The 27,438-nt window shown below is 45.7% G+C and overlaps 2 protein-coding genes across 8 annotated transcripts in view; both read left to right on the top strand.

The window, feature by feature from the left end:
• The window catches only part of flt4 (fms related receptor tyrosine kinase 4), a 91,587-nt gene extending 81,496 nt beyond the window's left edge, over positions 1 to 10,091 (top strand). For all 3 annotated transcript variants that reach the window (XM_033029709.1, XM_033029707.1, XM_033029708.1), the window contains 6 exons: positions 456 to 555; positions 1,808 to 1,913; positions 2,637 to 2,776; positions 3,127 to 3,247; positions 5,829 to 5,914; positions 6,711 to 10,091. In XM_033029709.1, the coding sequence (XP_032885600.1) occupies positions 456 to 555; positions 1,808 to 1,913; positions 2,637 to 2,776; positions 3,127 to 3,247; positions 5,829 to 5,914; positions 6,711 to 6,912 (755 nt within the window). In that variant the 3' untranslated portion in view covers positions 6,913 to 10,091. The remainder of the gene's footprint in view (positions 1 to 455; positions 556 to 1,807; positions 1,914 to 2,636; positions 2,777 to 3,126; positions 3,248 to 5,828; positions 5,915 to 6,710) is intronic.
• Positions 1 to 27,438, top strand: part of rnf130 (ring finger protein 130) — a 111,817-nt gene that overhangs the window by 1,648 nt on the left and 82,731 nt on the right. For all 5 annotated transcript variants that reach the window (XM_033029714.1, XM_033029713.1, XM_033029715.1 and 2 more), the window contains exons 2-3: positions 6,813 to 6,814; positions 18,250 to 18,895. In XM_033029714.1, the coding sequence (XP_032885605.1) occupies positions 18,427 to 18,895 (469 nt within the window). In that variant the 5' untranslated portion in view covers positions 6,813 to 6,814; positions 18,250 to 18,426. The remainder of the gene's footprint in view (positions 1 to 6,812; positions 6,815 to 18,249; positions 18,896 to 27,438) is intronic.

Below are 27,438 nucleotides of genomic sequence, written 5' to 3' on the forward strand. Positions count from 1 at the left end.
ACCCGTAGTCAGGATAGAACCCAGGTCTCCGGCGCTGCATTCGCAGCAACTCTACCGCTGCGCCATGGTGCCACCAGTGCAACCAAAGAAAACCCACGCAGTCACAGGAAGAACGTTCAAATTCCACAAAGACAGTACCCATAGTCTGGATCGATGGTAGGGTTTAGGAACTAATATTCTCTGTAGTTGTCACACAATATTTTTAGATTTTAGACATTACAGATAATGTGTAAATCGGCCCCTCGTTCCACCGAGTCCGCACCGACCAGCAATCAAACCGTACACCAGCACTATCCTACACACTAGGGACAATTTATAGAAGCGATTTACAAACCTGCAAGTCTTTAGAGTGTGGAAGGAAACCGGAGCATCAGGAGGAAACCCACGCTGGTTCTGGTCTGCCTGTTGCTGCTCTATCGTCCTTGATGCCAATCTGCACTCCTGTCTCTTTCCAGGTGTCTCTCCCTATCCTGGGGTCCAGATTAATGAGGAATTCTGCCAGCGATTGAGGGAGGGTACCAGGATGCGAGCTCCCGAGTACGCAACGGAGGAAATGTAAGGACGCGTGTCTGGACTTGAAAATGATCCCATGACCAAAAGGGCTCAGTTACAGTACTGTGTTCAGTTTAGCATGGAAACAGGCCCTTCGGCCCACCAAGCTCACGCCAACCATCGATCACCCGTTCACACTAGTTCGATGTTATCCCACTTTCTCATCCATTCCCTGCACACTGGGAACAATTTACAGAGGGCTAATTAACCTACAAATCCGCACATCTGTGGGATGTGGGAGGAAACCGGAGCACCCAGAGGAAACCCGTGTGGTCACAGGGAGAAGGTATAAATTCCGCACAGACAGCACCCAAGGTCATTATTGAACCCAGGTCTCTGGCACCATGAGGCAGCGGCTTTACCCGCTGTGCCACTCACAATAGTCTCCCCAATTACCAAGGTACCTGGAGCCCCCCTGGCGCAGTGGGAGAATTTATCAGAGCTCAGAGAATCAGCACAATGGGAGGCCATTAGACCCATTGTACTTGTGATAGGTCTTTGAAAGCGATCTCCAATTAGTTCTCCTGACCCCCCCCCCCCCCCCCCCATACACACACACCCACACACTTCCCGCATCAGTCTGAAGAAGGGTTTCGGCCCGAAACGTTGCCTATTTCCTTCACTCCATAGATGCTGCTGCACCCGCTGAGTTTCTCCAGCATTTTTGTGTAACTCCCGCATCAAAGGGTTTCCTTGTCCTAAATTTATACAATTTACTTTCTGTTCTCATCATATTTTCTGGCAACTATTTCCAAATGAGATTATACCTGTGTTTAAGAAGGAACTGCAGATGCTGGAAAATCGAAGGTACACAAAAATGCTGGAGAAACTCAGCGGGTGCAGCAGCATCTATGGAGCGAAGGAAATAGGCAATGTTTCGGGCCGAAACCCTTCTTCAGATTATACCTGTGCCGTTTGTGTTGAGACAGTGTAGAGGGAGCTTCACTCTATGTTTGATCCTGGCTGTGTGCGATGGGACAGTATAGAGTGAACTTCACTCTGTGTCTCACCCTGAGAGTATGTGATAGGACAGTGTAGGAGGAGCTTCACCCTGTGTCTGAGCGTGAGAGTGTGTGATGTGAAGTGAGGAGTGAGCTTCACTCTATGTCTGGCACAATGTGACAGAGGGAATAATGTCCTGAGCTGAGGGAGAGATGGGAGAATTGAGAGTGGGGCAGCTGTTAACCTTCGACAAGCTCTTTCTCGATGAGTTCCAGTGCACAAGTGACTAACACTAACCTGCTTATTCTGGTAGCTACCGTATTATGTTGAACAGTTGGCATGGGGAACCTAAAGACAGACCAATCTTCTCAGACCTGGTGGAGATCCTCGGAGACCTGTTGCAAGCTAATGTCGAGCAGGTGAGACTTCCTCCAGCGACCGTGTTACTGGGTGCAGCAGAGTTGTCAAATCCTGGCGTCATGGTCGGTTGATGTGCCGCCCCCTGGAACTCTGAGATCAGTCCGAGGCAGGAAACTCATCCACCTTCCTCATCTCCCCGAGTGGACCGGCTCTCACCCGGGGTTGCCCTGTAAATTCTGCTTCCTGAACCGTGGAAGAGTTGACCATTGAGTCCAAACCCATTCATGACCCATGGGGGGGGGGGGGGGGGGGCAGAAAAACATTGGCCATGGGGTCCATCCCATTCCTAACCCATGGGAGAATTCACCATGGTGTCCAAACCTATTTCTGACCTATGGGAGGCAGACGAAAAGTTGACCATGGAGTCCAAGCCATTCTTGACCCCAGCTAATGCCCCTCTTCCAATCCACAATGAGGGACAGAAGGCCCAGCATGGGAGTATGAAGAGTGACATACATGGGAGGAACAGCTTTATACCTCTCCGTCTCTGCAGATGTTCTCAGACCCACAGTGACCAGCGACCGGCCCCCTGCCCCATGGTCCTCGGTTCAAGTTCCGGTCCTCAATCTGACCGCGTCCCTACCCCCTTGCACATCATGGCCCCCATGTTCCTCAGAGATGTTGCCTGACCTGCTAGGTTACTCCAGAACTTTGCGTGAATGTTTTAGGATGTCCGCTTTGTAAGTTATGCCATGTATAGTCAAGGCTTTATTTCCTTCCAGGATGGGAAGGATTATATCCCCCTGAATATGTTACAGGCCAGGGAAGGAGAGCTGGCCTTTTCTCGTTTCCAAACGTCCTTGGCTCGTGGAGATGGCGAGATGTCCGAATGGAGAATACGATGTGACAGTATAGGACCGCGGTAAGCAATCTGTTGGATCAGGCTCCCACCCGACTCAGACACAAGCACAGAATCAGCCCCATCCAACTTCCATTACATTCCAATCCACTGTCCACTGGGTTGTTCCTCCACAACTATTCCACCTCATCCCCCTCCCATCTCATCCCACCTCATCCCCGTCCCACCTCATCCCCGTCCCACCTCAACCCCCTCCTCACCTCATCCCCGTCCCCACCTCATCCCCGTCCCACCTCAGCCTGGTCCCACCTCAGCCCCCTCCCCATTTAGTTGTGAGTTGCGTTGAGCTGGTGCTGGGAAGTGGGTCTTGTTGAGTGAAGCCCTCCGTCTCACTGGAACTTATTTCTCTACAGATACTACAACTGTCTCTCATTGCCAGGATGCACGGCCGAGGGACATCAGATGAAGTTTGCCACAAGGGTGAAAACGTTCGAAGATATCCCAATGGAGCAGGCTGGGAACTCCATGCAGAATGTGAGTAATCCTTCGCCAACAATGTCTTTAGACTTTAGACGGACAGCGCAGAAACAGGCCCTTCGGCCCACCGATTCCACGCTGACCAGCAATCACCCCTACACTAGCACTGTCCTACACACTAGTGATTATTTACAGAGTCCAATTAATCTACAAACCTGCAAGTCTTTGGGATGTGGGAGGAAACCGGAGCACTCAGAGGAAACCCATGCAGTCACAGGGAGGATGCAGAAATTCTGTACAGACTCCTACAGTCAGAATCAAACCCAGGTCTCTGGCACTGTGAGGCAGCAACTTTACTGCTGCACCACTATGTTGGGGAATCATAAAATAGAGGGAACAGGTTTAGGGTGAGAGGGGATAGATAGGAACTTGAGAGGCAACATTTTCATACAGATACAGGTGGGTATTTGGAATAAGCTGCCAGAAGAGGTAGTTGAGGCAGGTAGTCGAGGCAAGTGAAGACACTTGGATGGGTATATGGACAGGAAAGTTTCAGAGGAATGTGGGCTGAACGCGGGTATGGGACTAGTGTAGTGAGGCATCTTAGTCCGCATGAAAGAGTTGGGCCAAAGGGCCTGTTTCCGTGCTATATGACTCTACAACTACATTGTAGACTCTACACCCATTCATCATTGGTAGCATGGCAACTAGCTCTCTCTTTTCATACACATCTCCAAAATTAGTCTTGAATCAGAGGCAGACCTTCTGATGAATAGTAGGTGCCCAGGTCTGCCATCGGGCTGCATTAGGGCCACAATTTCATTCTGCAGGGTCCCAGGCAGAGGCTGGGACGACAGCACCAGCTGGTTTGTAAGGCTCACAGGTTAGACCAGGGCATTGCCTACAGAAACTACCTACTGGCACTTGAGTTGAAAAGGTAGCCAGTAACATCAGAGACCCACCATCTAGCAATGTTACAAAATGTTGAGATTTTAAAAATAAAGTCTGCAATTTATCCCATCAGATAAAGCATAATTTGATACCTAATTCACTTTCATATCTCAAGTATTAAAAAAGTTATGGCCATTTTCATACTCGGAAATTAGCATCTTGTTCCCTATTGATTTTCTATGAAAATAACAACAAAGCTGTGATCGTGGACAGTCAAAAGCCCATAACTTTCTTAAACATTAAGAGAACTGAATGAAATTTTCAGTTATCATAGATTGAAGCATTCTGAAACAAATATAAAACAATCTTACTTGGATGACCTGAAATTAAAGCATATAATTAGTTAGTTACCCAATTGTAGCTAATTCCAAACTTCAATTACTAGATCTAAACATCTATCCATTTCTTAAGAAAAGATTAACATTTTTAAATAGCCTAAGTGTCCAAATAACATTCACAAATAATTCACAATAAAACATGATTTTTAAATCTCATTTACATTAATTTATAGGCTAAATGGAAGGAATTTAGTGTTCAATTGCTGTAAATTAATGGCCATTTAAATCAGCTTTCGAGTGGGATCCTGTGGAACGCGCTGGTTTAGAACGTTCCCATTGCGGTAGATTTGTACCCCAAATGCACATAAAAATACTGCGGGATTTAATGGGGCCCCAAATTAGCTACTCGCAACATAAAACTTTGTATAAAGGGATCTTAAGCGCTTTTTAATGTAAAAATAAACAACCTATCTTCCGTTGTCCCCTGTATCAGATCCGGCCCGTTGTCGGCGGTCGCGGGTTTAGAGGATAATTTTTAACCTACTATAATAATTAAATAAACCCTATAAATGTAAAAATAGCTCCAGCGAACAAACCTCCAAGCGATTTTTCGTCAGCAACTAAGTAGGCTGAACAAGCTCGATTTGAATAGCCTAGGGAAAATCGCGTTTTAAACCCGCCCCTCTCTAAACGGCGCCAAAATCACGCACACGGGCTGTGACAGATCTGCAGCGACGCTTAAGGTAGGTTTTGCAACATACCTACACCATCAATTCACTCCTGCCATCAAGAGGAAGGTGCAGAAGCCTGAAAACCATGACCTCCAGGTTTAAGTACATCTTCTTCCCAGCAACGAGCAGACTCTTGAACACTGGACAGGATTAATCTCAGCAATAAACTGTCTTTGGTTGCACTAAGGATTTGAGATATTTTGTACTAATATTGGGGTTATTAAGTTATAGATTTTATTAAAATTATGTTATCTATGAGTATTATGTTTACAGGATCAAAGGTCTGGCAGCTGCAGTCCATTGAGTCTGCAGATACAAGTTCTGGACACAATGGCGCAGTGGTAGAGTAGCTGCTTCACAGTGCCCGGGTTCAATCCTGATTACGGGTGCTGTCTGTACGGAGTTAGCATGTTCTCCCTGTGACCACATGGGTTTTCTCTGGATGCTCCGGTTTCCTCCCACATTCCAAAGACGTGTGGGTTTTCAGGTTAATTGGCTTCTGTAAATTGTCTTTAGTATGTAGGATAGTACTAATGTACGGGTGATCGCTGGTCAGCATGCACGCAGTGGGCCGAAGGGTCAGTTTCCCCGCTGTGTCTCTAAATTCCAAATTGTAAAAATATCATGTGACAGCTACAGGGAAAATTAGCTCCTAATCTCTTCCGTCCTTCCTTCCAGGACAACCAGACGGACAGTGGGATGGTGCTGGCACCAGAGGAGCTTGAGAAGATGGACGCTTCACATGAACATCAACTGGCCTTCAGGTGAGACAGAAGGTGTGGGCGGCACACTCGGCTTTGCCTTCCTGAAGTCAACGATCAGCTCCTTGGTCTTCCTGACGTTCAGAGCCTTCTGTCTGGCCTCCAGGATGAGACAGAGCCCATGTCTCATCTTCAGCTCCAGATGGAGCCCATGTCTGACCTTCAATCCAAACAGAACCCATGTCCAATGTCCAGTCTAAACCGAACCCATGTCCAGCGTCGAGTCCAGGGGAACCCATATCATAGTCATAGTCATACGGCTTGGAAACAGGCCCTTCTGCCCTACTTGGCCATGCTGACCGAAATGCCATATCTACACTAGTCCGACCAGCCCAGTTTTGGTCCTCTAAACCTTTCCTACCCTCTACCTGTCCAAGTGTTTCTTAAATGATATGATAGTACCTGCCTCAGTTACCTCCTTTGGCAGCTCGTTCCATAAACTCACCACCCTTTGTGTGGAAAAGGTTGCCTCTTGGGTTCCTATTAAATCTGTCCCCCCTCACCTTAACCCTGAAGAATGTCTGAAGAAGGGTCCCGACCAGAAACGTCACCCATCCTTTTTCTCCAGAGATGCTGCCTGACCCGCTGAGTTACTTTAGCACTTTGTGTCTATCTTTGGTATAGACTAGTATCTGCGGTTCTTTTCTACACCTTAAACCTTTGTCCCCTGGTTCTTGATTCCCCTACCCTGGGTAAAGTATCTGGCCTTCAGGCCCCGGTGAGGCATCGTCTAACCAACTCCCCACCACTAGTGAGGACATGTGACGCTAACCCTCGTCCGCTCTCTCCTCTCCAGCAGGAAAGCCTCAAGTCCAGCATCGGTGCCCAGGGCATGCCGGCTGACCGATGGGCAGGCTGACCGGTGCCGGCCTGGTTCGGACTGGTGCCCCGGCGTCCACAGCGGTGACTGTGGACACACCTTGCAGGCGGGCGGGGAGTGCGAGGAGCGGAGGGTCCAGTCCTCAGAAGCCGGCCTCCTGAACATCATCTCCCCCTTCTAGGACTCATCCCCCATGGAGGGGCAAACGCTGCAGGATTCTGGCTCAATGCAATCCTCGGACGTCACTCCAACGAACCCCTCACTCACGCTCGGACACTGCTCTGGATCTGCCGCGGTGGCTCCGGATCGGAACCTCTGGAGAATTCCAAGCCTGGCGTGGTCCAGAATCATCCACCAACCACCCAGATCCACTCCACTGCCTGGAGTCTGTCAGTTCAAAACCTGTGCTGTCGAATATTAGCTAAATAACCATCCGGACTGGCCATTATCTCATTGTTCAAAGACTCCTCCTGAAAGATTCATTCGAATCACATTTCTTTCTGCATCTACTGTCTCAAAGTCGAGTCGCTTACTCGGAATCCATGAGTGTTTAAAATATGTTTTATGAAATATTGAACTTTTTTTTGTGAGTGCCCCTTTGTACCAAGTTGGGGAGTGGGATAAGTCAGTCCCTCTCGTGGAGGGGTCTGTGGTGAGATTGTCAGTGCTTTACCAAGAGGAATGTCTGTGTCAGTTCACCTCCTGCTGGGAAAGCTCATGAGGGTTCCTTCCTGCAGATCCGATCCCTTCAGTGATCTCCCCCTCCCTCCTCCAGACGTGCCCAGCCTCATTGCTGTAACAGACCTGGTTCAGGAGACCTCCCTCTCCCCCAGAGTTGCTCGATGGGTAGACTGACTTGGGTGGAAGATCACTGGTGGGTTTGAGGGGAGGACAACTAACTCTGGCAAGTGTTAAATCAACCTTTTGATCACTTTTTGGATTCAGAGGAATTCTAATGATGTTACTGATTGAGTTCGAGTTATTCTGATGCTTTGAAACTAATACTGTTGTTATTAATTCTGGGCAGGTGCCTTGCCCAGTGGAGGTATGTGATACTCTGGACTAATTATCCACTGGTCTCTTTCCACATCACATTCAATGTCGTAAAATGAACCAAGCCATCTTATATTGGGAGGGGTTATCGAACAAAAACTAACCATGGAGTCACCAGACAAGGTGCACGAAAATGGCGGCCAGTGGCGCAGTGGTAGAGTTGCTGCCTCACAGCGCCAGAGACCCGGGTTCGATCCTGACCTCAGGAACAGTCTGTACAGTTTTTATGTTCTCATCATGACTGCGTGGGCTTTCTCCGGGTGCTCTGGTTTCCTCCCACACTCCAAAGACATGTAGGTTAGTAGGTTAATTGGTTTCTGTAACCTTTAAATTGGCCCTATGTGTGTAGGATAGTGCTTGTGTAAGAGCTGATCGCTGGGCGGCGTAGACTTAGTGGATTGAAGGAGCTGCATCTCCACAAATCACCCTATTGCCCAAAATACTATCCAGTGTCAATGTCCCATCCAAAAACCTCATCCTCCTCATCTCAACATCACATCTACCAAAACTCCATAACTAACCTCCAGTCCCCATTGCTCCACTCACCCCACCTCTCCCTCCGTGTGTCTCTGCGGCCCGGACTCATTGGCCACAGTTGGTGCCTAGTTTCATGTTCATAAGTCATACGAGCAGAATTAGACAATTCGGCCCATCGGGTCTACTCCACCATTCAATCATGGCTAATCTATCTGCCTTTTCCTCTCAACCCCATTCTCCTGCCTTCTCTCCATAACACCCAACACCCATTCTAATCAAGAATATATCAATCTCCGCCTTAAACAGCCTCCACAGCCTTCTGTGACAATGAATTACGCAGATTCGCCACCCTCTGGCTAAAGAAATTAATCTCCTTTCTGAATTCCCCCCTTCCAACCCCCCACCCCGTTCACTGCTCTGAGCTCCATATTAAGGCCCCTGTGATTTAATAAGTGATATCACAGTGCCTAATGTTCTCCTTGATCGTGGATTTGCTGCTGACTCCTTTAATTATATTTCCTGGTTGTTATCACATACCTTCGCCTCAAAACTGGAAATGCAACCGGGGAGGGGCTTGTTGCCAACGGGTACACTGCAGCTAGTAAAGATGGAGGTTTGTAAGGAGCTACAGAGGTAACATTCACAGGCAGAGCTGCTACGTGTGACTCTCCTTCCTCTCTCTCCCTCTTCCGCATTGTCCTCATAGAGTCGTACAGCATAGAAACAGACCCAACTCAGCCACGTTGATCAACATGATCAATCTAAGCTAATCTCATTTACCTGTGTTTGGCCCATATTCCACTCTAAACCTTCCCTGTCCATGGGCCTTACATCTTGTATACAATGTAATTGTACCCACCTCTACCATCTTAGGGGCGGCACGGTGGCGCAGCAGTAGAGTTACTGCCTTACAGTGCCAGAGACCCAGATTCAATCCTGACTACGGGTGTTGCCTGTATGGAGTTTGCACGTTGTCCCCGTGACCACGTGGGTTTTCCCCGGGTGCTGCGGTTTTCTCCCAGACTCCAAAGACGGACAAGCTTGTAGGTTAATTGGCTTTGGTAAAAATTGTAAATTGTCTCTAGTGTGTAGGATAGTGCTCGTGTAAGGGGATCGCTAGTTGGTGCGGGCCGAAGGGCTTGTTTCTGCACTGTATCCCTAAAAATAAAAATAAAACACCTCCTCTGGCAGATCGGTCCATACACCCACCACCTTGTGTCGAAAACCTGCCGTACATGTTGAATCTTTCCCCACTCGCCATAAATCTATGCCCTCTAGTTTTGGACTCCTCCATCCCTGGAAAAAGGTCTGTGACCATCCACCTTATACATGCCCCTCGTAATTTTATTTACTTCACAAATGTTACTTCTCAGCCTCCTGCGTTCCATGTATCTGTCCAAATGTCTCCTAAATGTTGTTACTGTTCCTGCCTCAACTACTTCCTCTGGCAAGGCGAGTCACTGTGGCGGATCTGTGTCTGTCGCCTCCGTGTTTCACATGTTACTTGGTGTGGGGACACGCGTGTTTGAGAATGAATCCTGCAAAACCATTGGCGCTGCCCCTGATTGTTTACAGTTCCATAATAATAACGGGGAAAAATCTTTACAGATCATTTTATATGGCGGGGTGGGAGGGGGAATGATATCTCACTTATAGAAGGAATTGCTAAAAGTTACACTAAGAGTTATCTACATTTAACGATTTGCAGCATGATAAACGTTTTCCTGTGTGTGTGATGTATATTGTACATAGCATATTGTGGGCAACTGGATATGGGATGTTTCCGAAGCATGTATAACACGGAAATAAAAAACATCTTTGGATTGTGAAGCTCTGAGGAGCTGGCTCCCCTGATTAATTCCCACAGCAGCCAAACTTCTCGATCTTGGACTTTAGCCGCACAGAGAGAAAATAAAGCTTGCTGGTGCGGCTCTCGTTCACCCATCCAATCGCCCCGAAGGATCTTATAGCCAAGCCGCAACATTTCTAATGGAGAACAGGGGGCGGCACAGTGGTGCAGTGGTAGAGCTGCTGCCTCACAGCGCCAGAGACCCGGTTTGATCCTGACTACGGGTGTTGTCTGTACGGAGTTTGTATGCTCTCCCTGAGACCGCGTGGGTTTTCTCCGGGTGCTCTGGTTTCCTCCTCCACTCAAAAGACGTACAGGTTTGTAGGTTCATTGTTTTTGGTAAAATTGTAAATTGTCCCTAGTGTGTAGGATAGTGCTAGTGTATGGGGTGATCGCTGGTCGGTGCGGACTTGGTGGGCCAAAGGTCCTGTTTCCACGCTGCATCTCTAAAGTCTAAAGTAAAGAATGTTCAGCAGGCAGTCATTACACACTCAGGAATCTCCTAACAGCCAGATAACAGGGTCACAGCATGCAAAGTTCTTTACACAGAGGGTGGTGGGTGCCTGGAACTTGCTGCCAGGGGTGGGGGTGGAGGCAGATACAATAGTGGTGTTTGAGTGGCTTTTAGATAGACACATGGATACACAGGGAATGGATGAATGTGGATCACGTGCAGGCAGAGGAGGTTAGTTTAATTTGGCGTCATGTTCAGCATGGACATTGTGGGCTGAAGGGCCTGTTCCTGTGCTGTGCTGTGCTGTTCTACATTGGGGCACTTGTCTCCAGAAAAGAGTCTGAGAGATTTACTCAGTAAAGGCCTCCATAGCGATGGAAGTTCCTTCGGCCCAACTTGTCCGCGTTGATGTACTGGGCTAGTCCCCTCTGCCTGTGTTTGGCCCATATTTCTCTAAAGTTTCATATACCTAGATCTGCCAACATGTTTGGAAGTTGTAATTGTATTCGCTTCTATAGCTTCCTCTAACAACTCATTCTAGATACGGACTACCCTCTGAGTGAAAAAATTGCCCCTGAGGTCCCCCTTATATTTCTGCCCTCACCATAATATGTCCATTCTCTTCACCATTGGTTGAGGGGGTGACTGACAATCCTAAACCTCCTGTCTTCAACCGAGGGGGGGGGGGGGGGGGGTAGTAGTCATGCTGCCTCCTACAAAAATTGTAATCCAGTGTTCCCATAGACCATACCTGCAGCATCTGCCTGCATTCCCAGCTGGAAATCGAGGAAAGATTGAGGGAAAATACAGTCTTGGGATGTATAAACCTCGTTGAGAAAAGGTAAACACAAGTCGGAGATACAAGAGACTGCAGACGCTGGAATCTCAAGCACAAAACAAAGTGCTGGTGGAACTCAGCGGGTCAGGCAGTATCTGTGGAAGGAATTGACAGACATTTCTTGTTGGGGCTTTTCTTCAGACTGAAATGTCGTCTGTCCGTTCCCTCCACAGGTGCTGTCTGACCTGCTAAGTTCCTCCAGCACTTTGTGGTGTGCTCAACGTGTGAGTGGGATTTGGATGAATGGGTATAGGAATTGCAATATATGTAGTAATAAATAATTCTGAGGTACAGCAGCTCAGAAATAATGTGATTGTGGCAGGGGCCTCCAAATGATAACTTCTGAATATAACCATTTTGGGGCAGTGATTACTCGAGTGGGCACAGCCTATCTTACACTAAAGCATAGTTTCTGTGGAGGAGATTCAGTAGGTGGGGGGAGGCGGTGATGGGGGAGAGTGTCCATGGGAGGGGATTCAGTGGGTGGGGAGAGTGTATATTCGAATTACTGTAATCAATTCCCAATTCCTGGTTTGTTCCTTGTGTATATTTCTCATGCCATTGATCCACTCTCTGACAAGTGTTTGTGTCACTTGAGCTTCACAGATGTAAGTTACCTTCATCAATTAATTATTTTCACATTTTTTTTTCAAATTGGTATTTGTTGACAGTGTCAGTTTCCTGGAAGATTTATTACATCTTTCAGTTGGTGATCTTCAATCAATAGCAATTTGCTTAATAACATGATATATGAAGTAAATGACAGACTTTTGTTCAATCTTTAGTTACAGTTAATTGTGAAGGCCTTTTTAAAAAATGACAGACGTTCCCTATTGATTCCTATCTCAGGTTTTACTATAATAGTAAAATAAGCTGAAAATCGATAAATGGTTCTCTATTTCTTGTACTTTTGATTTAGTGTGGGAACATGAGAAGGGATTGGAAGCATGAGAGTTCAGTCTATTTCTCAGATAACAGATTCAAAAAGCATATTCATTCAACAGAGTCAGAAGAAACTGCAGATGCTGGAATCATGAACAAAGTACAAAGTCACAGAGGAACTAAGCAGATCAGGTATCCTCTGTGGTGGAAATTGACAGGTAATATTTTGAGATGGGACCCATCTTCTGAAATGTCATCTGTCAATTCCCTCCACAGATGTCGCCTGCCCCGCTGAGCTACTCCGACACTTTGTGTTGTATTCATTATAACAAAGAAAACTTAAATGAAGTACAATTCTGGAAAACTTCAATGAAGTACATTTCCTCACATTGATAAAGAGCTCAAATTGGTTTTTTTTTAATTAGAAACCGTCACATATCTCAAAATACATAATGCTCTGATTAGCCATAAAAATATAAAAGGACAAATTTTTTAAGTCAGAGACAATAAATGTTGTGACACAATGGCCAGAGATGAAAAGACAAAATGTGTGATATAAGGATGATAGAAGAGGCATGAACTGTGAAGCTAGAGGAAGGAATGTGGGTAGAAGGTGGGGAGGGCGGGAAGTTGGGGAAAATGTGTTAATCCAAGTTCATACCGTTCATATCCTTGCATGGATGCTGCAGTTTCACTGCTCAACACCAGAGGGAGCAGCGAGCACGACACAGTATCGTGATAGAGCCAACAGACGCAGAAACACTGGCCCGGGACAGAGTCGCAGAATATTTTATTTATCCGAGAGGGCATATGGAGCTACCACACTCGGTGCTGCCCCTACCACTTTCAGTACTGCCCCTACCTCTTTCAGTACTGCCCTCTCAGACAGCAAACGTCCTCACACCTGCCCTTTAATTGGAGTAATTTGAACCAAAGATAATCGATTTCAGTATCAGTATGTGTGTGAGATATCTTAGAGAGGAAACAAGAAGACCACCTGATGGTTGGCTAATGTCTTAAAGGGATGAAGGAGCATGGAATCAGATAGGACACAAGGAACTGCAGATTACTGGCTTACAAAAAAAAAGCCAGATACACTGCGGAAACAGGCCCTTCGGCCCACAGGGTCTGCGCCGACCAGCACTATCTTACATACTAGGGACTATTTATAATTTTACCAAAGCCAATTAACCTACAAACCTGCACGTCTTTGGAGTGTGGAGGAAACCGGAGTACCCGGAGGAACCTACTTGGTCACAAGGAGAATTAACAAATTCCGTAGACAGCACCCATAGTCAGGATCAAACCCAGTCTCTGGCGCTGTGAGGCAGCAACTCTACCGCAGCGCCACCGTGCCACCCCATTGTGTTGGGATGCATCACAGTTTAGTTTGGGAACAGCTCTGCCCAAGAGCACAAGAAATTGCAGAAAGTTGTGGATGTAGCCCCATCCATCACACAGACCAGAATTCCCACCATCGGCTCTTCTTGACCAGTCGAGCTCTGGTTCCCATCAATCCCTCGACAAGGGAGATGGCCAGTGCTGTTAGGCACTGGAGTGGGAGTGTTAGCTCCCTTGGCGGACTTGCCCCTGCTCCTGAGGTAGTCTCGCTGGAGTTTTTAGCTCCATGACCTTCCTCTGGCTTGGAGAAACAGACACTCTTGTTTCTTGTTTGAAGTGCTGATCCCATCTTCCGTGTCTGTCTCCAGCCTGAGGTTGGTCCTGACCTTGCTGTTAGAGGCTGTCTGCCGTTTTCGGGCGGCATTTCAGCGGTTCTCGGGCGGCGAGTCTCCTTGTCGGGAGTCTGCAGGGGTGCCGGCCGGTTTTAAATTTCCCTCCAGTCCGCTGCTGTTGGTCAGATAGCTGTTTTAGCGGACTGGGCATCAGCGCAGCACCCGTGTCTGTGGACCACAGCGTGTGCGGTCCCGTTGCCGCCTCTCCCCCCTCCACTGTCGGCTCCTTCCCTGGAGTCGAACGGGGGCTGCTTCCCTCTGCTGCTTTGCTCCCCCTGGAGCAAAAACAAACGCAAAGACCGTCCTTAAACTGAAGGTAAGTACTTACCTAATGTTCCTTTCCTTCAGACTCGTAGCGGGAGCGCCTGACTCCCGATGCGCCGCTGTTGCACTGCTGGCGTTAATGCCGCGCATGCGTGCTGAGCGGGCTCTTCACGGAATCACTCACGTGACTCCGAAGTAAAATCAAAGACTTGTCCCTGTCCCTGTCCCACCCTAGTCATTCTTTCTTCTCCCTGCTCCCGTCCGGCAGAAGATACAGAAGCTTGAAAACTTGCACCACCAGACTCAGAAACAGCTTCTTCCCCTCTGTTATCAGATTATATCTCTGTAGATATATTCTGCACACTTCTTATTTATTTATTTTTAAGTAATACCAAATGTACTCATGTATGGCATGATTGGCCCCAATAGCTTGTAAAACAAATCTTGGGACAAGTGACAATACAGTAACCCAAACATCTACCCCTCTAAGGCTTCCTCTTTCTAAGTCCGTGCCTCTGTATCAGAGGTCAGTGGGGTTTGAACCAGGCACAAAGATGACACAATGTTCTAGTGAACTAAAGTTGTCTGAAACCAAATCGGGCTTTGCGATGAATCCAGCAAGGAGACAGAAGACAAACTGAGAGAGTAGTGATTTCAATTCCCATTTCTGAATCCCACTTCTGCTTCAGCAGATTACGTAACCATCTCTGATCACATATCCAGCTAGAACTCTTGCCACATCTTCATCGTTCTTCCCCCAACTGGCCCTGAGGTATTTAAAGATGTGACCCCCCTCTCTCGCTCTGAGGTAACGTGCACATCTGCTGCAACATTTTTTGCTGCATAAGGAAATTTTGTAAGTGGCTTGTCCCGGAATAAAAGAGGCAGGAGGAACTGCAGGTTCTAGAGCCCTGAGCAAAACATCAACTGGAGGAACAGCTGGTCAGACAGCTTCTGTGGGGGGAATGGGCAGGTGACATTTCAGGTCGGGACCCTTCTTCAGATTGATCCAAACACTTCAACCTGAGGAAGAGTCCTGACCCGAAATGTCACCTATCCATTCCCTCCACAGATGCTGCCTGATCCGCTGAGTTACTCCAGCACTTTGTGCTTGCTCAAGGTTCCAGCATCTGCAGTTCCTTCTATCTCTGTGCCCCTTAGTTTGAGTTTCAGTTTGAGTTTAGTTTATTGTCACTTGTACCGAGGTACAGCAAAAAGCTTTTGTCGCATGCTAACCAGTCAGTGGAAGGACAATACATGATTACGATCGAGCCATACACAGTGTACAGATACACGATAAGGGGAATAACATGAATAACGTTTAGTGCAAGATAGAGCCAGTAATGTCTGATCAAAAATAGTCCGAGGGTCTCCAATGAGGTAGCTAGTAATCTTATATGTTTCAAGAAAATCCCCTCTCAATTTTCTAAGTTCCAGAGTATACAGGCCCAGCCGCTCCATTCTCTCAACATATGACAGTCCCGCCATCCATGGAATTAACCTTGTGAACCTACGCTGCACTCCCTCAATAGCAAGAATGTCCTTCCTCAAATTCGGGGACCAAAACTGCACACAATACTCCAGGAGTGGTCTCACTACGGCCCTGTACAACTGCAGGACCTCTATGCTCCCATACTCAACGCCTCTTGTTATGAAGGCCAACATGCCATTCACTTTCTTCACTGCCTGCTGTGCCTGCATGCTTACTTTCATTGACTGATGAACAAGGACTCCCTGATCCCATGGTACTTCCCCTTCTCCCAACTTGACACCATTTAGATAATAATCTGCCTTATGTTTTTGTTACCAAAGTGGATAACCTCACATTGTTTTAAATTTCATGTGCGATGCTCCGCTATTCCCTGGGAAACGTCTTTTCATTTTGCACTGTACACTGTTGCTTGCAAGATGACAATAAAGGTTCACAAAATTGCTGGAGGAACTCAGCGGGTGCAGCAGCATCTATGGAGCGAAGGAAATAGGCGACGTTTCGGGCCGAAACCCTTCTTCAGACAATAAAGGTTGATTGATTGATTTATCCACATTAAACTGCGTCTGCCATGCATCTGCCCACTCACCCAACCTGTCCAAGTCACCCTGCATTCTCATAGCATTCTCCTCACAGTTCACACTACCACCCAGCTTTGTGTCATCTGCAAATTTGCTAAAGTTACTTTGAATCCCTTCATCTAAATCATTGATGTATATTGTAAATAGCTGTGGTCCCAGCACCAAGCCTTGCGGTCCCCCACTATTCACTGCCTGCTATTCTGAAAGGGACCCGTTAATCCCTACTATTTGTTTCCTGTCTGGGTTAGACGGATATGGGCCAAAAGGCAGGCAGGTAGGTCTAGAGTAGATGGGACATGTTGGTCGGCATAGGTAGGGTGGGCCAAAGGGCCTGTTTCCACGATGTTTGACTTTAACACTCCACTCCAAAGCCCTATAGGGTGATTTCACGAAAGGTCACTGGAGCGTAAATCCCCACTCACGTGACCGAAAATTTTAACTGGGGGACAAGCGTCACTTCCGGTACATGTTAGTGGATGGGAAAACACGCACTTTCACACCCGTTAAAAACATCGAAAACGGCCAGTTTTTGAGCTGCAATTAAGTGAGTCAGTCGGGGTGACCGTGAGGAACAGCTACTTAAATTTACAGTCCAAAAAAAAGATAGAAACTAAGGTAAATACAAGAGGGAACTGAAGGTGTAAAAACGGCGGAAGTTGATTGCCGACATTTTTCTTGGAGATTTAAAGATCCAAAATATCGGGAATTATCGCGTTTGCTCGCTGCATTTCATCAAAAGTGGCATTATTGACTTTTTATCTTTATTCATTTGTTATATGAAAAGTATTAAAAGTTAGAAATCCTTCAGTAAAATTGCAAAATCGCCCATGGTTCTCGGGTGGGTTTTAACATGCAAAATGAAAACGCTTCTGAAGCTACATTCACCATTTAAATAATCGTAAACTCTCAATGCGTTTGGAAATCAATTTTACTGAGATGCAAGCTTACGATTATTTAAATGGTGAATGTAGCTTCAGAAGCATTTTCATTTTGCATGTTAAACCCACCCGAGAACCATGGGCGATTTTGCAATTTTACTGACGGGTTTCTAACTTTTACAACTTTTCATATAACAAATGAATAAAGATAACAAAGTCAATAATGCCACTTTTGATGAAATGCAGCGAGCAAACGCGATAATTCCCGATATTTTGGATCTTTAAATGTCCACGAAAAATGTCGGCTATCAACTTCCGCCGTTTTTACACCTTCAGTTCCCTCTTGTATTTACCTTAGTTTCTATCTTTTTTTTGGACTGTAAATTTAGGTAGCTGTTCCTCACGGTCACCCCGACTGACTCAGTAAATTGCAGCTCAAAAACTGGCCGTTTTCGATGTTTTTAACGGGTGTGAAAGTGCGTGTTTTCCCATTCACTAACATGTACCGGAAGTGACGCTTGTCCCCCAGTTAAAATTTTCGGTCACGTGAGTGGGGATTTACGCTCCAGTGACCTTTCGTGAAATCACCCTATTCATCTGCACCCGTTGGAGGTGCTATATAAATGCACCCTCTAATTCTGACAAGAACTGACCGCAGCGTTATTCGTACCTGGGGTGGCGAGGCCTCTCCCTCAACACAGTGTGAAGCGCGCCTCGTGTTCGGGGTGTGGGGGGGAGAGAACGAGAGAGCCACCGCGCATGCGCTTTGCCATCATGGGGGCTCGGAACCGCCTCTGCGCGTCTACAAAGGGGGCGGGGAGGGCAAGAGGCGCCGTTATGCGCGTGCGTGGTGGCGTCGCTGGGCCACGAGCCGCGCCGCGGGAACCGCCTCCGCGCGTGTGTACAAGGAGGGGAGGAGGGAAAGTTGTGCGCACGTGCCGAGCAACCGGGGTGGGGGAGGAGGAGCGGGACCCATGCGCATGCGTGTTGGGAGGGGAGGGGAAGGGGAGGGTGCGAAAGCTGTCAAAAGCCGGAGCGGATGTTTTTAACGGACACGCGGCGGGAGTTGACCGCGCACCGAGTGATTCGCGATCGACCTTCTACACACTCATCCCCCACTCACCTCGAAAACAATGGAAAAGCTGAAGTAAAGTGGGTCGGGCTTTGATCGGGAGAGTGGGAAAAGGCTGCTGGAAGATGAGGCGGGTGTCGCACGCCGGGCGGCCGCAGTGGGCCATCTACTTGTGGCTGGTGCTGGGGGTCGCCGGCCGCGCCGCCGCGCTCTCCGACCACCTGAGCGACCAGGGCAAGCCGGTGGTGGCGGAGGTGAACATGTCGTACGTGGAGCCGGGCAGCGGGCGTCTGCGGCCGGTGCCGGTGCCGGGCCGCGCCGGGGACGGCCGCTACGGTCTGGATTCGCTCAAAGCCGGTGTGGTGGACGGCACGGTGCTCGCCCCGATGCCCGCCTCTGCCCGCAGCCGCCTGGGCTGCGAGCCGCACACCCGCTTCGCCGTGCCGCCCAACACCCAGCGCTGGATCGCGCTGCTGCGCCGCGGCAACTGCTCCTTCAAGGAGAAGATCATGAACGCGGCGGCGAACCGGCCCACCGCCGTAGTCATCTACAACAACGTGAGCGACGAGGACCTGGTCAACATGGCACACAAAGGTGAGAGGTGGGGGCGGATGGAGGGACGGGAGGAGTGAAGGTAGAGGAGAGTGGGGTGACGGTAGATGGAGGGAGAGAGGAGGGGGTGAGGGTGGAAGAGTAAGGATAGAGGGGGGAAGGGGTAGCGATAGTGGAGGAAGGGGTAGTGAGGGTGAAGGGAACGGGATTAGAAAGGGAGGAGGGTTCAGTTGGGAATGTTGAGGAGGAATGAGGATAAGGGATGGTGTCGAGTGATGAAAAATCCGGGTGGTGTGGTGAAAAGGAGGAACGAGGGTGGGGGATGTTTAGAGTGAGGAGGAACATGAGAGCAGAGTGTGTGGTTCAGTCAGGAGGAATGAGGCTGGCGGAGGCTGCCTGGAGTTAGGAAGAGGATGGTGGAGGATGCTGCCTAGAGTTAGAAGGAATGAGGGTGGTGAGGAGTTGTCTGGGGTGAGGAAGAGGAGGGTGGATTATGCAGCCTGAAATCAGGAGGAGGAATGAGGGTGGAGGATGCTTTCCAGAGCGAGAAGGAGGAAAAGGATGGCGGAAGATGCAGTCATAGTCATACAACACAGAACCAGCCCTTTGGCTAAATACCGACAAAGATGCCCCATCGACACTCATGCCATTGTCCCCGCATTTAGCCCCTATCCCTCTAAACATTTCCTATCCATGTACCTGTCCAAAAGTCTTTTAAATACAGTCATCATACCCTGCCTCAACTACCTCCTCTGGCAGCTCGTTCCACCGCCCTCTGTGTGAAAAAGTTGCCTCTCGGGTTCTTATTAAATCTTTCCCCTCTCTCCATAAACATATGTCCTCTAGTACTTGATCCCCCTAATCTGGGTAAAAGACTATGCATTCACCCTTCTATTACCCCCATGATGCTATACATCTGTATAAGATCACCCCTCGGCTTCCTGCACTCCAAGGAATAAAATCCTAGCCTGTCCAACCTCTCCTTATTGCACGGCCCCTCAAATCATGGAAGTATTCTCGTAAATCTTCTCAGAAGTGAGGTTGCGGTATGACAGTGGCAGATGCAATTGGGAGTGAGGAGGAGGAAAAGAATGGTGGAGTTGCAGGGAATGAAAATGAAGAGGTGGGTGGAGGATGCTGCTTAGAGTGAGGATGATGCTGCCAGCAGTGAGAAGGGGCTGAAGTGGGGGAGATGGGGAGAAGTAGAATTTCTATGGATCGGAAGTTAGGAGGGAAATATGTGAGTGATGATCCTGCCGTAAGTGAGGAGAAGAGTTGGGGGGGGGGGGGGGGGGGGGGGGGGGGAAAGGAGTGGGGCACCCTGTCTGGAAAGCGGTGGTAAAGAAATGAATGGAGAAATGTGGGGGTGTGTGAGGGGAAAACCATGATGCGAATTGCTGGTTATAGGCTTTGCTCTGAGTCAAGGGGAAGACCCATACAGGAAGCATTTATAGAAATATATGTCAATTGTGAGTGTTATTCCGAGCATCTGAGATGAGAAATGTTTCAAACGTTGAAAGGTAAAATAAGAATAGACCAAAATGCATAACGTCATTTGAAGAGAGAGATGGGTTAAAACCGTTAGACTGACACACTTCCTCACATCTTAAGTATATTCCTTGTACGTTTCCATCCTGCACATCACTAGCCAGGCCCAGCAGCTGCTTATGGTTTAGTGGCATTGTTCTTTTGCATTTTCAGTCTGATTTAATTGTAAGACTAATGTATGTGTTTTTACAAAGGAAATATGCTCCATTTTGTACACTGAAAGTGAATTTTTTACATTATTTTGCTTAATTGCTATGTACTGCTCCGTATTGTCACCTTGTAAAGGGAAATGAAATTTTGAATATTAGTAGTAAAAAACAAAACTACTTTTGTAGTCATTTCAGTTAACCAACTGGGCCCTTTAAAAGAAAGTCAGCATTTTTCTACATCGAGTGGATAATCTATAATCAATTTTATATGTCTGAGTGATATCATCAGGAGGTACAACTCCAGAGCCATTAAAATCATGGGAGACCCCTTCCACCCGGCAACGGACTGTTCCAGCTGCTACGGTCAGGCAAACGCCTCCGTTGCCATGCTGTGAGAACGGAGAGGTTGAGAAGGAGTTTCTTCCCAGAGGCCATTAGGACTGTAAACTCCTATCTCACCAGGGACTAACTTTTACTGTACCACTCTACTGCTTTTTTTTTAAAATTGCTGTTTTTTTCCCTTTTTCCTTCCGCCCACAATATTTAATATGTAAAAGAATATGTGATTCTGTTCCATTCTGTTTGTAGTTTGTTTGGTTGTTTGTTTTTGTCTTTTTGCACAAAGTCCGCGAGCATTGCCTCTTTTCATTTCACTGCACATCTCGTATGTGTATGTGACGAATAAACTTGACTTGATATTTGTTTCTCTAAGTTTTGGATTTAGGTTTATTTTTTATCATGTGTACTGAGGTACAATGAAACGCCTTGTTTTACATGCTATCCAGTCAGATTAGATTTTGTTTCTAATAGAGATACTCAAAATTTTAAAAAAACATCCACTACAAGCAGAACACCACCAGATTGAGAAATTTAGATAAATGGAGTAATGGTCAGCTGATGTAATATTTCACTTTATGTGTAACTGTCTTAAACATAACACCAAATGTTCTTGCACTATTGCAAAAGCAATATCATTATAGCTGCACTATTGAAGTGTATATTCATAGATTCCAAAGGCACCGACTTTGAAAGAAAATCATCAGTTGATCACATTTCTAGAAGTAACAATTGTTTATAAAATATGCGAATCACACGTTGATGTGTAAAGTCTTCATTCCAAAATCAATCTATCTTAATTGAAATAAAAATACACCATTGGACTTCTACTGCCCTCTGGTATAGAGAATTACAAAGACTTGCTAGGATATAGGTTGAGGTTTTTGTGAAGAAACTTGTCTTAATCTTTGTGTTGTATAACTTGTTTATGGAATAAGAAATGTCAAATAAGATTAAAATTAGGAGAAATGTTTTATTCAAAAACCTCAACCTAGTGAATCTTTGTAATTCTCTATCCCAAAGGGCAGTGGAAGTCTAGTGGTGTATTTTTGAAATTGCGATAGATCCATTTTGTTTTGATTATTTGAGGCATTAAGGGTTGTGAACTATGACATCTAGTCTCAGACTTCTCAGCCCCTGGAAGTAATCCTCTGTTATCAACTTATTGACCCTCTCCAGGAATTTTGTATATTTCAATCTCCTGAAATCAAAAGAATTGAGGCCTAACCTGCTGTATTCAATTCAATTCAACTTTAATGTCATTGCACAAATACAAGTATGGGTACAACGAAATGCAGTTTAGCGTCAGTCCGTAGTAATAGTGCAATATAGAAATAAAAATACAGAATAAGCAAACAATGTGGACGGAGAGACTGGAGAAATCTATCGGCGGGACTCCGAGTTCAGCAATGTGATAGTGTTATTGTAGAAGCTGTTCCTCATCCTACTAGTACGAGACCTGAGGCTCCTGTACCGCTTCCCTGATGGGAGGAGGGCAAACAGTCCATGGTTGGGATGCGAGGGGTCTTTGATGATCTTCCCGGCCCGTCTCAGACACCGTTTTCGGTGGAGGGCATCCATGGCAGGGAGCGGGGCACCGATGATGTACTGCGCGGTTTTCACCACCCGTTGTAGTGCCTTCCTGTCCGCTACGGTGCAACTGCTGTACCATACCGTGAAGCAGGTGGTCAGGATGCTTTCGATGGTACAGCGGTAAAAGTTGGTCAGGATCTGGGGGGACAGGTGAGCTTTCTTGAGCCTCCTCAGGAAGTAAAGGCGTTGCTGCGCCTTTTTGATCAGCTTGGAGGTGTTGAGGGACCAGGACAGATCCTCCGAGATGTGTACCCCGAGGAATTTGTAGTTGGAGACGCGCTCCACCTCAGTCCCGTTTATATGGATGGGGGTATGTCTGCCCCCTCTGATCTTCCTGAAGTCAACAATAATTTCCTTCGTCTTCTTGGAATTGAGGACGAGGTTATTGTTGGCACACCAGATTGTCAGGTGCTGGACCTCATCCCTGTAGGCTGACTCGTCGTTGTCACTGATCAGTCCTACCACCGTGGTGTCGTCGGCAAATTTAATGATGGCGTTGGATCCATTCTTAGGGATGCAGTCATGGGTGAAGAGGGAGTAGAGGAGAGGGCTGAGCACACAGCCCTGTGACACGCCGGTGTTCAGTGTTATAGTGGAGGAGGTGAGGTTGTTGACCCTAACAGACTGTGGTCTGTTGGTGAGGAAATCCAGTGTCCAATTGCAGAGGGAGGTGGAGCTGCCAAGTCCGCTGAGTTTGGTGATCAAGCTAGCGGGATGACAGTGTTAAACGCAGAGCTGAAATCAATGAACAGCATCCTGATGTAGGTGTTATTGCTGTCCAGGTGGGTCAGGGCAGAGTGTAGGGCCGCCGTACCATCTTGTATATGAAATGATTGACCATAGATTTGTAGTCATGCTGCAGGAATTGGCCCTTTTCACCTATGCTTACCAGTCCTATTTTCCTGCCAGTCCAAATGAAGGGTCCCGACCTGAAATATCAACTGTCCATTTCCCTGTATAGCCATTACCTGATCCATTAAGTTCCTCCAGCAGATTGTTTGATGCTCCAGTTTCCAGCATATACAATCTCTTGTGGCGTCATTTTCCAGCTTGTAGACTGCTTGGTCTTGGCAATTCAATTGCTCCTGCATATACATCTTGTATGTTGTGACAGTTTCTGTATCTATCCACTGCCCTCTAAGGCAGTGTTTCCAACTCAACCCATCCTCCTCTTCAAATCTTCATCAAATCCTACTCACCTGGGACTTTGGGCCTTGTTTTGTTGTGCACTGTATTGTTTTTATTTATTGAACTTTGTTTGTTTGTTTTATTAAGTTATCCATTGAGAACTGTGTGTTCCAAACCTGTTGTGCTGCTGCAAGTAAGAATTTCATTGTTCTGTTTCAGTACCAATGACAATAAAACACTCTTGAAACCTCCCTGGCTGTAATTGAAGCCTATGCTTTGTTTTTTTGACACCTGTACAATAGTTATCAAAGAAACCCATCTGGTTAGTTTTTGCCGTGCTCTGTATGACAAGTATGTCTTCTTTTAGAGAATTGTAAATAATGTTCCATGTTTGGTCTTACCAAATCAGTATCAAATTATGGATACGGGCATCTTTACGAATGTTTTCCAATTATCCACCAATTACAATTGATTCACCTTCCTAACCACCTGCTGCACCTGCATGATAATGTTTAGTGATTTTTGCACAATGAAGTTTTGTATAATAACAGTCAGGTTCTTTTAGCCCTCAACACTTCAGTCTTTTACCATTTAAACTGTCGTGGAAAACCTCACATTTTTCCACATTGTATCTCTCTGCCAAAATGTTACATGCTCAATCAATCTATTTCTACCCATTTGAAAACTCTTTGTATCCTCCTAATTTTGTGTCATCATCAAACTTTGAAATGTTACATTTGATCTTCTCGCCCAAATGGTGACTGTTGTATTGGTGTGTGAGGTAAAGGGAAATGAGAGATGAGGAGATCATTCCTGTCTAGCTGTTGTTACTGTTGCTCTGCTGTCAAACTACCAGCCATATCATTGTGCAATATAATCCCCTAAATAGTGATTATGTTTCAAACAGTAATAATAATGTTTGAATTGCATCCAGTAGCGTCTAGCATTTGGAATGTTTTTCACAAACTAATTTCCCAGAACAAAGAAAGGAAAATGTTAATGATGTTCCTGTCAGTTTATGTCACGAGAATGTCCCTATAACAGATATTTGTAGATGGTATCATTGATGCTGGTGCATGTTCTGACTGCACATAGTTAGCATGTGACAGGTAGCATTTTGATTTGCAGCAGTATTAGTGACTACTCATAAAATATATTACAATCTCCTTTGGCTATATTCACACAAAGATAATCCATCATTTATGTGGAAATTTCATTTTAAGGTTACATTTTTCTCTTTAAATGTTGCATCATGCACTAATACCCTTAATCGAGCTCGAATTTTGGAGTGGGGTGTTTTAAGTTTTTTGATATTTGTGTTTCTCCCCCCTCCCCCACACCTCTTATGCTTTCATTAAAGCACTGAAGCTGAATATCAAAATATCATGTTTCACTGCATCATCCTGAGATCTGAAGATGATGGCAGGCTGGTAGGGCGCCAGCACTTAATGATAAAACAAAAGAAAAACAATGATTAATGTATGCTTTCTGGCCAGTGTTGGTTAAGAATGATTGTATATCTTATTCCAGAGACTTCAATTTAATTAAAAAACAGTAAATAACTTGTGGAACAGTGTGTCATAAGTTTGAACATGACTGTGAAAGACAAAAGTGACTATCAAAGATTTTGTTTGCGTATTTGATATGTTAAAGTAGATGCCGATTAATAAAGAAATACCAACCATCATTCTTGTAAACACACTGTACAGATGCAAAACTTTTAATCTCTTTGCAAATATCTTGGGTTACTTGAATTTTGCATTTCTGCATTTCTACATGACCAGGTTGGAGACTAAACTGGCTTGGCAACCAGAGCAGAAAGGCTTATGAACAGCCAGAGCTCTCATTCCATAATAATTATGCACCATGTAATTTGGCTACCAAATGCATTAATATATAATTTTGGAGAGCTTTCCTCTCTGCTCTTGTGTATGCACAAGAAATTGAAATGTTTAATTTAATATTTAAAATTCAGATAGGGGACTAGTTTCTCTTTTCAAATGAAGGTTATTTGCTTTTGTCTTTCTTATATTTAACAGCTTTATGATATAATTGAGAGATCTGTTATTGACTTAACTGGGCTCAGTGACCAGACAAACTGATAATTATATCAAATTCAAAGTATCTGGAATTCCCTATTGTGCTGCTTTTATGGTAATCATTATTGTGAAGGCCTTAAAGAAATGGAATGCTACTTTCCACATTTACCTTGTTTTGCAAAAAGGTTTGCAAAAACTGAATCTTTCTTTTCCCATCCATTGCAGGTTTTATTTATATGTTGTAAACCTTGTAGATATACAATGAAAATTAGCATACAAGAGCACAATATGAGAGTAGGAGTAGGCTAGACTGTCCTTGTCTGAGTTTCTTTCAGCATGCATATTGCATGGACGTGGTTATGTTGTTTTTATAAGATTTCTAAGCATAAGAAATGTATAAATGTTATTTGTATATTCATCTTTGGACATGTTTTACTTTTAAATATTGTATCGAACTCTGTTTGTGATAACCTAAATATGATTCATTTCCTGGCCTATTTTTAGTAGTTGGCAGTGCATCCTACGCTTGCAATTGTTATGTAGTAACGATCATGTGCACAGTGTTTCCAGATGAACAGATTCTATGCAACAACTTAGGGAGAAACATTTGAACTACTGAGAAGGATGTTGAGTAGGACCCTGGACTTGCCCTGGACAGACAGCATTGTAATTCTTTATGCAGGTGAAAGTGTCTCTCTTTGGTTATAATTATAGTGACCCTGATGACCTCTGTCACATACTCCTCTTCTGTCCTCTATCTCCAAAAGAGCTACAATTATGAAGAGGATAGTGAAAAGATTTGAAGTGTAGCATCTACCAGAGGCAAAGACATAAAGTACAAGAATTTGAAATAAAAATACAGTATTGTTCAATTAATATAGGATTCAAATAAGTATCAATTCAAAAGCAAATTATTTGATGATGAGTATAGATACCCATTTTTCCAGAAATTCAGCTGCTCTGACAAAATAATGGTAATATCAAATACTGAAGGAAATGGGGAAAATACATTGCATCGTTATGGTGGGCAAACATTAGCATATCATCATTATGAAGGAGGTGGTCTTGGAGGTCTTTAAATGCATGGGAGTGGATAAATCCCCAGGGCCTAATTGGGTGTGTTATGGTACGCAATCCCTAATATGTTATGAGAAGCAAGAAAGGAGATTGTTGGAGTCTTGACAGAAATTTTGGTATCTTCGTTAGCCACAAGGTGAGGTACCTGAAAACTGGCAGATGGCTGATTTATGTGCCTTTATTTTAAAGGACAAGCCAAGGAACACCAGGCCAGTGAGCCTTGCATCTGCGATGGAAAGTTATTGCAAGGATTTCCCAGGAATTTGTATTTGAAAAGACAAAGACTGGTTAGTGATAGTCAGCATAGCTTCATGCACCACAAATCTTGTTTGTGAATGTGACTTTTTTTAAAAGGATTGACGGATAGGACATTAGACTCTGTTGAAATTGACTTTAGCAAGACCTTCGACAAGGTCCCACAAGGTAGGCTGTCTGGTAGGAGAGAACATGGGATCCAGTGTGAGCTAACAAATTGGATTTAAAAAATTGGCTTGGTGGTAAGAGGCAGAGGATGGTAGTGGATGCTTTTTTTAAATTGGAGGCCTGTGACTAGTGACGTGCCATAGGGATTGGTACTGGGTCCTTTGTCATCGGTATCATCAATTTGGATGAGAACGTAGGTGGCATGACTAGTAAGTTTACAGAGGATACCGACATTGGCAGTACAGTGGACAGTGAAAAAGGTTGAATGTTATAATGCATAATGATCAACTGT

Source organism: Amblyraja radiata, chromosome 11 (assembly GCF_010909765.2).
Source record: "Amblyraja radiata isolate CabotCenter1 chromosome 11, sAmbRad1.1.pri, whole genome shotgun sequence".
Lineage (NCBI taxonomy): Eukaryota > Metazoa > Chordata > Chondrichthyes > Rajiformes > Rajidae > Amblyraja > Amblyraja radiata.